The 10,585-nt window shown below is 54.6% G+C and overlaps 1 protein-coding gene across 1 annotated transcript; it reads right to left on the bottom strand.

The window, feature by feature from the left end:
• Positions 1–3,156: 3,156 nt before the first annotated feature.
• CCL21 (C-C motif chemokine ligand 21) lies at positions 3,157–3,818 on the bottom strand. The gene is made up of 4 exons (XM_007947030.1): positions 3,752–3,818; positions 3,539–3,659; positions 3,269–3,451; positions 3,157–3,190 (listed from the first exon to the last, which is right to left on the bottom strand). Exons 1-4 carry the CDS (start codon positions 3,816–3,818, stop codon positions 3,157–3,159), a joined length of 405 nt encoding a protein of 134 aa, XP_007945221.1.
• Between the last annotated feature and the right edge of the window lie 6,767 nt (positions 3,819–10,585).

The following is a 10,585-nucleotide window of genomic DNA, read 5'->3' as shown; positions in this document are numbered from 1 at the left end:
CACAGGGAAGTGAGCCAACGGGGCATAAAACGGTTGTGTTCTTCCCTAAGTCGCCAGCATGGTCCTACCCCTGACCATCACTGTGCCATCCTGCCAGGCAGAAGATGCCAGGATGTGGGTCGTGTAGTGCAGGCAGCCTCATGCTGGGCCGCTTTCAGTTTTCAAAAGAATCAAGCTGTCCTTGGGACCATGTCCCTCCAGAACAGTGAAGAGTGAGTTGTGGCCGAGCTAGAGTGCGGCCTGGCGGGCTGCAGGCCGTTGGGAACCCTGGCTGCTTGGTCTGCAATTAGCCTCCATTTATATGACTGAGGTTCCCATTCGCCGTAATTCCAGCTCTGACACGCCCTCCCATTCCTTACATGAGTATTTGCATATATATTGATGTAGTGGTATGTCGGTATTTGGGGTCCTTGGCTGATCAACTGATCAACACTCAGCTACTGACTGAAAGGCTGGGAGTTCAAGTCCCCCCCCCGCCCTGGGAGAGAAAAACATGGTGATCATGCCATTTCAATCAGCCGTTGAAAGCTCTACTGAGTACAGGTTGTGCTCTGACACTCATGGGTCTTCCCGAGTCAGAATGGCCTTCAGACCAAGTGGTAAAAATGGCTCTTTGGCGGGTAGGATGAGAGGAGCTGGGGGTTGGTGAGGAAGAGGAATCTTCCCTTTTGAGAGAAGGGAGCCAAGTGGCAAAGTTAAAAATAAGTCTAGAAACAGAGCTGTGGAAACGAGGCAGGGGGCACGGACTCCTGGAAGGAATAGCTGGCAGCTGGAAGCTGGAGGACACGGTGGCTGCTCAAAGTAACCCTTTTGGTACTTTTTTTGTTTAACCACAAGTATGTGCTATTTCCTAATTATTGAATTATTCATCTTACAGAGAAAAGGAAGGACAGGACAACACTGGGAAAGACAAAGCCACCAGAGGAACCACTCACTCGGCTGGGATAGATAACATGTGGCGTGCCACTCAGGACGGGGCCGAGGCAGATACCAGGCGCGCAGGTGCGGCCAGCGGCTGAGTGCCACGTGAATTCTCATTGGTTCTGCCTGTGCTTTCCGTCCTCTTTGGAACAGGCAAGGGCTTCAGCAGGGCTGAGAGCAGAGACAGCCGCGTATCCAAATAAACCTGGGTCACAGTGCTGCCCTGAGGGGCTGGGAGCAGCGCTGGGGGAGGTTGAGCAGTGGGTGGAAGAGAGTCCTAGAGCCAGGAGGGGTCTGGCCTGCAGGTTCCGCCGCACTGGGCTCTAGTCCCCGCAGTGACAGAGTGAGGGACGCAACTCTCAGTAGGTGGCTTTCAGGGCTGTCTGAGGAGGCCAGGCCCCAGCTGTCAAATCTGAATGTGTCAAATGTGGCACAGGGCTGCGAGTCTGGGAGTCACAACCTGAAGAGACAGCCTTGCCAGGAGCCCAGGAGCCACCGGGATCCGCGGTGAGGGGGCTGTCCAGGGGTGGATGGGGTCGGGGCAGGCAGGGAGCCGCCTCTGTGCCTTGAGGGCTCAGTGGCTTTTGCACAGCCCTTGGCGGGTGAGGTCTTCAGGAGCTGCTGATGGTGGGTTGTCCCCAGCACGCCAGCACAGGGGCTTGGAGTAGGAGTTAAGCCGATTTAAAGACCATCTGAACACGGCGTATTGCTGGCACATCTGAGTTTATGGGCTGAGGTCGGACCTGCTGCAGCAGGGCAGGTAGCGAGGAGCCCCTGTCCTCACCAGCCACAGGGGGAGCAGATAAGCAAGCACTGGGAAGATTTTAGGGTGGGTGGTAGGTGCTGGGGCACCGTAGGCTCCTGGGGCGGGACACCTCTAGCTCCGCGGATCCCTTCCTTTCTTGACCCTTCCCTTGGATCTGTTCCTCTCTCTCCCACTTCGCCTGGCCCCAGCTGATGGTCCCTGCTGTCCCTGCCTGGGGCGGGAGGAGGGCAGGAGTTCTGAGAGGGAGAGGCAGAGGGGAGCCGAGCTGGGCTCTTCTTGGAGAAAAGAATGAGTCCTGGGTTCCCAGAGAGCTGCCCTGGAGACATACTCCTTGGCCTCGGAGGTTGAAAAAGGGTAAGGAGCTGAACGGCAGCCAGGAGAGAACGGCGGGAAAAGGAAAGGGAGAGGGTTTTCCCAAGGAGCCCAGGCAGGAACAAGAGATGCCGGCAGCCCACTGAGCACAGAGGACAGGCCAGGCACCGAGCTTCATTGACGAGGCAGGAGGGAGTCCTGGGGTCTTTGGGAGAAGAGGGGGTCCAGAGGGGTCCCAGAGCTGGCACTGTTGCTAAGATGGGTTTCAGTAGAACCTGTGTTCCAGGCTGGCCCAGGCCACAGGGCTCAGGTGGGAGGGAAGCGTGACAGCTTCTCTCCTGGGACGTCTCAAGGAGATAGATACCTGGTGTTTCTTCCTCATGGAACCTAAAGAAAGGGAGGCAGTCTCCGCTGGGGCTGGGGAAAGGCCTGGAGGTCACTCCTGGGGCGAGAGAGTGCTGAACAGATTGGAGGGTGCTGGGGTCTCTTCAGGTGTCGGAGGACCGCCGAGCAGTTGGAGTGGATGCTCTGCCGTCTCCCACTTTGGCAGAAATTCCTCAGAGACCAGGGCAGCCCCAGATCCAGAGGGGATGCCGTCCCACCCTGCCTCAACCTCCCCTCTACTGCCCATGGGCCTGGGCACCTGGGAGGCAAGGAAGGCCTTGGGCAGGTGAGGGCGTACTAGTCTGAGCCCATCCGAGCTCGTGGCGAGGACTCTGGAATGTGTGACCCTGCCCTTAGAGACACTGGCTTCCCCATGGACACAGACACACAGGCCAGGCACTTGGGTGAGAGGCTGATGTGGATTTTTATTCAGTTGGGTGCAAATCGTATATACAAGGAAGAGGTGGGGTGCGGTGGCGAGCAGGGTCAGGTGCAGGGTCCTAGGTGATCTCTCTTGAGAGAGTCAGTCCCACACCCCCTCCTACGTTCACTGGGTGACACCCCCCACACACACCCACACACGGCCTCCCTGGTTGTAGACTGGTCAACTCAGCCATGCAGGATGGGGCTGGGAACATAGGTGGGCTGTCGGAGCAGGAAAAGGATGTGGTAGGGCCTCCCTCTCTCCTCGCCCCCTTCTTGCCCCTGGGGTTGGGGCTCTAAGCCCTGATGAGGCTGGTGGGGGCCTCCTGGGCTCCAGGCTGGTCACTGGGCTAGGCCCTTTTGGGCTCTGTGGGCTGCTCAGTCCTGGAGGGCACAAGAGGGGCGTGAGGGCCGCTGGCCTCTCCCCCTCCCCCCTCCCTCGCAGCCCTCCAGACGCCTCACCTCTTGCAGGCTTTGGAGCACCTTCTCTTCTTGCCAGGCTTGGAGCCCCCCTTTTGCTCCCCACAGCCCTGAGGCTTTTTCTGTGGGGCCGGCGCCTTGTCCAGACGTTTCATCAGCCGCTGCACCCAGGCCTCCTTGGGGTCTGCACACAGCTCTAGCTGAGAGCGCTTCCAGGGTTTGAACCTGGGGATGGAGGTCAGCAAGCTTGTCCACGTCTGGCCCGCCCTGCCCACCCCAGTCAGCTGTGCCCGCTGCCTTGTGCTCACTCACAGGATGGCTGTGATGGGGCAACCCAGACTCAGCTCCTGCTTCCGGTAGCTTCGGACGGCGTGGCTGGGAATGGGCTTCTGGCTGTACCTCAGGCAGCAGTCCTGCGCCCCTCCATCGCTGCCTGCAGGGGCGAGGGTCACGGGGAGCCGGGGGCTGCTGCGAGGCCCCGACCCCGCGCTCTCACCCCGTCCTAGGCACATCCCGCATTGGTACCTTGGGTCCCGGGGTTGCAGAGGGCCAGAACCAGCACAAGGAGGCTCAGAGCCAGTGGCTGAGCCATGGCCACTGCAGGGAACGTGCGTGAGGCGAGAGCCCTGGGCGAGGTGGACGGCCGCAGTCGGGGGACTGTGTGTGGGCTGGGACTGGCCCACTGCCTATTTATTGGGCAGTGACCTCCCCCAGGAGGCCCCCGCCCCGCCCCAGGCACACTGTCCAGGCAAGAAGGGGGATCTACCCTCCTCTTCCTTCCTGAAGGCAGGTCCTGGCCAAACAAAAACTCAGCAGTTAGTCTGTCCCCAAGTCACCTGATTCTACCTCTTCAATATCAGCATCCACCAGTCCTTTCCTTTCCGTCCCAGCCGGCTCCTGGCTTAGGCCTCCCCACCTCTTCCCTGGAGCCATGTGAGTGTCCCTCACTGCACTGCAGGCTCCATACTCCCCCACGCCCCCTTCCAGCTACTCAGCACTCTTCCTGAAATGTGTGTTTGATTGCATCTCTCTCCCTTTGACATTCCCTGTGGTTCTCAGGATGATGCCCTCAGCCTGGCTTGCCCGTCTTCGTGGGTGCAACCCCATCTTCTGCCACCGGCCCTGCATGTTCTGGGCCCTGGAGTCACCCCTCGCAAATGTGGACGGTCCCTCCTCGAGCCTTTGCACATGATAGTCCCTTTACCAAGGGGGACTGTTTCCTTTTCTTTGCTGGTGGAGTCCCGGCAAAAGTGGAACCCTTGTCCTTACAGGGCCTTCTCGGGGCTCCCACACACCCCCACATTCCATCCCAGCCTTGAACAGAGCAGCCCAGTGGCTCAGCCACGGTTTATTGACGTGTCTGGCTTCCCAGTGTTCTGAGATTCTTTGCTGCCAGGAACCATGCTTTGCGTATCCCTGCGTCGGTGGGCCCTGGCGTCGGCTGTCTTTGTGGAGTTGCTGATGGTAACACCGAGGAGGTTAGTGATCACAGTGAGGGGCTGGCTCTCCTGTACGAGGCCCTTCCCTGGTAGTGATCTTCAGTTACTGTTAGTACTGTTAATACCCCCCTTAACTGGGGGTTCCTAAGAGACCCATCTGGCAGAGTTGCTTGGGATCAAGAGAAGGGGCTGGCGGGGGTGCTTGCCATTGGTTGTGAAGAATGCCCCCCAGAGGACTGGGCTGAGAGGCTGGGTATGGGAAAGAGAGGCCTCTGACCCCACTCTGTCATGGTCCTGGTTTGAAGGAGGCCTAGGAACACTGTCCTTCTGCTGTACACAGGGTCGCCGGCGGAGCCAGCTTGACGGCCCCGAACAACAACAACAACAGGCAGACCGCGAGGGCTGACTGGAGCAGGCGAGCCAGGGCTCTGGGGCAGTCGTGTTCCAGGGCCTTCGGAAGGCTAAGTGGCGGCTATCTGTCTTCTCCTGCTGGGCTGTTTCAGGAAAACTTGTCACCAGCTCAGTCTGGCGGCTTGGTTCTTACAGCTGTGCTTTGCAGACCAGGGTCCTCCTGCAGGCCTTCGGACTCACGTGTCTTGAGCGTGACTGAAGTGCTGTGCACAGTCCTAACTACCAGGAATCCAGACAGGAAAATATGGCAGGCTCTGGGAGCTCAGAAAGCTCATTGTCCAGAAGAGGAAGACAGATAAACAAACAAATAGGATAGTTTTGCAAGCAGTAGGCACCACGAAGAAAGTAAAAGAGGTAACGCGAGGCTTGGTCAGAGAAGTCCTCTCAAGGAGGGGACATCAAGCAGATGCCCAGGAACAGGAGAGTCAGCCCTGCGGGGAGAGGATTCTGAGTCCTCAGGAGGCTGGATGTTCAAAGTGGAAAGGATCTGGGTGCCCTGGACGCTCTGGCCTTTCCCAGATTTCAACAGCCTGGGGAAGCAAGGTGCCCCCCACTCCTTCAGTATCCTACCCAGACTGGGTTCATGTGTCCCCCAGACAGACAGTATACCTGAGGGCCATTGGGACAAACTCTTCGGAGGGTCCTATAAGCCTCACCCAGGACAGGAGGGAGAGATGTCAGGCCAGGACAGCACCAGGACCCTGGCAGTCATGTCGGTAGGTTCTGGCGTCTGGCAGTGAAGGGCCGCCTGACGATCCAAGAGGCATGTCCTTCTTCATGGAAGACTCCTTTCACTCAGGGAAATGTCTTGGGCTTTGTTACTGTTTGGGTCAGTCACTCGTTCTTTTTACTGCTAAGGAGTGTGCCATGTGGTCAGAAGGGACCAGTCCCTGGAGAAGGATATCATGCTTGGTAAAGTGGAGGGTCGATGAAAAAGGGGACGGCCCTCAACAAGATGGATCGACACGGTGGCTGCAATGATGGGCCCAAGCACAGCAAGTGTTGCGAGGCTGGCCCAGGACAAGGTGGGGTTTCTTTCTGTCGTACACGGGGTCACTGTGAGTGGGAGCTGACTCGATGGCACCTAACAACAATGACAAGGGTGCCATCGCACGAAGGTCCACTTACCAAGGTCTGCTGAAACATTCTCCCACTGATGTACTGGCTATTTCTAGTTTTCAGCTATATGAATAAAATGGCTGTCAATATGGTTGCTTTAGTCTTTTTGTGAATATTTGTTTTCCATTCTATTGGGTAAATAAATACTTAAGAAGGGGATTATTGGGTGTTAGGGTTTAGTTTATTAGGTTACTAACCCATCAGCCACTCCCTGGAAGGAAGGTTGGGCAATCTGCTTCTGTAGTGACATTGCCTCGGAAACCCAAGGAGGGGTCGCTATGAGTCAGACCTGACTCGACGGCAGCAGGTTTTAACCAAAAGGTTGGTGGTTCAAACCCACCAGCTGGTTCTCGGAAGAAAGATAGGTCAGTCTGCTTCTGGAAAGATTTACAGCTTTGGAAACCCAATGGGGGTTGCTATGAGTCAGAATTGATTTGATGGCAGTGAGTTTGGTTTTGGTTTTGAGGGTTTAGGAGCCCTGGTGGTGCAATGGTAAAGTGCTCCGGTGCTAACTTAAAGGTTATCCGCTTGAACCCACCAGCGACTCCACAGGGGAAAAGACCTGGTGATTTCCTCCCATAAAGATTACAGCCTAAGAAACCAATGGGTAGTCCTACTCTGTCCTAAAGGGTGGCTATGAGTCAGGATCAACTCAATGGCGCACGACAACAACAGGAATTAGTTTTACAAGATCTGCTAGACCTTTTTATATAGTGATTATTACACTCCCACCTACAATGTTAAGAGTTCTTGGTGTAGGTTATATTTGCATTTTTCCTTTTGTGAATGAGGTTGAGTATCTTCTCATCTGTTTAAAAATGTGAACTGTTTTTCCAAATCCTATGCCCACTTTTCCTTTAGTTTGTTGGTCTTATCAGTTTCAAGGGCTTTGTTTGCTAGGGTGCTTAGCCTTTGGTGTGTGACAATGTGTTGCAAATGTACTGAATTTGTCTTTTGTCTTTTGACTTTGCTGGTGGTGTTTTTAGATTTGCAGATATACTGAGTTTTCAAGTCAACAAATTAATAAAAATGTTAGAAAGGCCTCTATGACTCTAAGGTCATACAAAATTTCTCCTATGTTTTCTTCTTGAATTTCTGTAGTTTAGTTTTTAACATTAAATCCTCCATCCATTTGGAATTTATCCTGGTGTGTGATGTGTGAAGATTATTGGATCATGACTTAGAATCTATTTTTAAAATTGGACCAGGACCTCAGAGTTATGATTCCCAGGCTACAACTGGAAAAATCATTTGGATTCCTGAGGAGGAAACCCAGCATCAGGCTTCTCACCCCAAGGCCTGTCCCAGCTTTCAGAAGGACTGCTTGGAAGGAGTAAGGAGACCATAGGGAGGTGGGGATGAGGATTGGGAGGTATGCAGCCAGGACAGAGAGGGCCAGGGACAAGGTGGATACAGAAAGATGGGTCCTAGGACAAGGGCAGGGTTGAGGGAGGGTGAGACACAGAAGGGTAAGTGTTGGGAATGGAGATATTGTCTGCTTGCTAGTGGAGGGTGTTTCACCCCCAGGTGTGCAGAGGAGAGGGGCTGGGATTCAGACTAGAGCAGAGGTAATTGACCCCTCACGTCTGACATTTTCTAACAAGCTGAGACCTCAAGCGGACCAGACAGTGTCCCTGCTGACAGCTGACAGAGGCGAGCATTCCTGGGACAAGACTGGGCAGAAGCAACAAAATAAGATTTCTTGGATCTTTTATCTGGTCTGATGCCAGATTCTGGAACCAGAGAGCTTTTAAATCCTAGCTCCCCCATCTGGCCTTCTCCACCCACCCCACCCTCTGTGGAAGGGACCAAGTTGTGAGTTGCCTATGTTTGGACAATTCCCAGAGAGGTAGGATGGCATGGGTCCCTAGGGGTGGGGGTGGGGGAGGCATGTGAATGATCCCAGAGTCATTTGCATTGGACTGTTTCCATGGTTTGCAAACCTGGCTGTCCTTCAGCAACACCTGGGGAGCAGGAATGACAGGGACCACCCCGATGGTCTTCAAGAGAATCTCAGGTGAGCCAAGAAATACAAACTTTTACCAAGTTCTGCAAGTGATTCTGGAGAACTTTGGTGAGGTGGGGCTGGTTGAACCACCTGATCCTATCCTGCTCCCCACAAAACTCCAGATGGGCACAGCACCAGTGGGAGGGAACAAAGGTGGTCTGGAGGAGACGAACTGGGGGATACCCCCAGCCCCCGTCAGTGGGGGACTTTCTGGGCTGGCACAGCTGGTGGGAAAAGTAGGGAGCTGGCAGGGACGGGGAGGCTGAGCTGCCTCCTTTCCTAAGACGGCAGGCTCGTTCTCTCTCCCAGAACACGCTCGTGCCCCCGTCCTTGTTTATGCTGACAGTGGGATGCCTCCAGTTCATGTCCCATTGTGTCCAGAGCCTCCCCAGGTTCCACCCTCACCTGCCTTTCCTAGACTCAGGAAGCATCTCCTGTCCTCTGTCCTAATCCTTTACCTCTGAACTTGAGCCTGCGGTGGCGGCCCAGCCGCATGGAGATGTTCCAACCTGGACGTACTAGGGGCTCTGAGGAAATGGACCTAAGGAGCCCTGGTGGCACAGCGGTTAAATCACTCAGCTGCTAACTGAAAGGTCATCAGTTTGAACCCACCAGCCTCTTCACATGAGGAAGATGTGGTAGTTTGCTTCCATAATGATTACAGCCTTGAAAACTGTGTGAAGCCGTTCCACTTAGTTCTGTAGGGTCACTAGGAGTCAGAATTGACTTGATGGCAATCGGTGGAAATTGATGGCTTTGATGGAGGCGTTACCTGAGAGTAGGAAGCTGACAGCAAGTCCTTACCACCATTGTGGCTGCAGGTGGCTGAACCTCTGGGGGTAGGGGTACATGAGGGGGAGCCTGGAAGGAAGTAGAGCCCAGGTATGGACACAGTCCCCAGGTGAGGCACTGAAGTGGTGAGAGGAGTTGTTACTGTTCTTCTGGGACCCCAAGTCCTCCCACCAGTCATTCTTCTGGCCTTGAGTGTGGCCTGGGACCCACCCCACAGTCCTACTTGAATCCCATGGCTGGGCATAGTGGTCTGCAGCTTGTGGTCCTGAACCAAGCCCCTCTCTTTGTCTTCAGACCAGGCTGGCTGTGATATTGGTGCAAGGGGTTTAGAAGAAGGAGACACAAAGACTTGGAGGGCTATATACTCAAGAGGTCCATTCGTCTGGGTGAAGGCTGTGGCTCAGTGAACTCCTGAGGGCACCCAGGCAACATCTGACAAGCTCCCTGGGGTGGCTGACATACAGAGAACGTTGCACTGGGGCCCTGGGGGGAGGGAGTGTGAGGAGAGGGAAGTACACTTGGCTTCATCCTACTCATGAGCATGGGCCTAACAGACCCTATCACCAGATTGGGATCCTGGAGAGGAGCAATCATTCATTCCCTACCTCGGCCTCAGTGTTAGCAGGCCCAGCTACCTCTGTGGGCACCTGGGCCAGGCTCTGGGGTTGAAGTCCTAGGTGTGGGTGTTGCAAGAATCTGGGAATCTCCCACTGAGAAGTGGCCACATTCCATCCCCAGGACCCAGACCCATCTGCTCCCTCTTGGTGGGGGTTCCAGGGCCGGAGATGCTGCCAGCTGGCAGGCAGGAAACGAGGAGGGGCATGGCGGGAATTTCAGCTCAGGGGCTGGGCTAGTCTTGGAAGAGGGCTTGGGGGGTGCTGGACCCCTAAAGGCCTGTACATCTAACTAGGACCAAAGGGCCTGGGCACCTTGATGCTCCCGGGCTCCCAGCTGGCATCGAGCCCTCCACAAGGAAGCTGCCCTGTGAACCGTCCCACTGTGACTGAGGGAGCTATTCAGTTCCTGGAGTACAAATGACATGCACTGTTTACGTGCATTCCATATTTGTGTTCATGAAGTGGTTGCAGAAATTACTCAGTGTGTAGCTCCCTAGAGTTAGAGTTATGCTTAGAATAACATTGATGTAGGGCTACAGAGTGAAGTTAGGTTGTGGTAAGTATAGGGTTAGAATCATGATGATGTTAAAGTAGGTTTGAAATTGGTTTGTGATTCAAATTGATAATAGCCAGTCTATCTTGGCAGAGCTCTGGTGGCTCAGTGCCTAAGGCATCTGACTGCTAACCAGAAGCTTGGCGGTTCAAACCCACCATCTGCTCTGCAGAAGTGGGGCAATCTCCTTCTGTAAAGTTTTACCACCTTGGAAACCCAATGGGGGTCACTATGAGTCAGAATTGATTCGATGGCAGTGAGATTGGTTTCTTTGGAGTCTGTCTTGGTTTAGAATTTTGTAAGGGATGGGGTTGGGTTTAGGATTGTGATTAAAATTGGCCTAGGGAAAGGTTTATTCAGGGAAGGAAATTTACTTTGTTGGTTACTAGGGATGGGAGATGGGGCAATCTACTTCCATAA

The sequence above is a fragment of the Orycteropus afer genome, unplaced genomic scaffold (genome assembly GCF_000298275.1).
Source record: "Orycteropus afer afer isolate SDZICR_OR568_19922 unplaced genomic scaffold, OryAfe1.0 scaffold00174, whole genome shotgun sequence".
Lineage (NCBI taxonomy): Eukaryota > Metazoa > Chordata > Mammalia > Tubulidentata > Orycteropodidae > Orycteropus > Orycteropus afer.
Note: the sequence above shows the minus strand (reverse complement) of the source record. Positions and strands in the feature narration are given on the sequence as shown.

Bases quoted from the DNA above. Each gene is read 5' to 3' on its own strand.
- CCL21 (XM_007947030.1), bottom strand. From the start codon at position 3,818: ATGGCTCAGCCACTGGCTCTGAGCCTCCTTGTGCTGGTTCTGGCCCTC. The intron at 3,660-3,751 runs GTACCAATGCGG...TCGCCCCTGCAG, and splicing joins CTGCAACCCCGGGACCCAAG to GCAGCGATGGAGGGGCGCAG. The intron at 3,452-3,538 runs GTGAGTGAGCAC...CTCCATCCCCAG, and splicing joins TGCCCCATCACAGCCATCCT to GTTCAAACCCTGGAAGCGCT.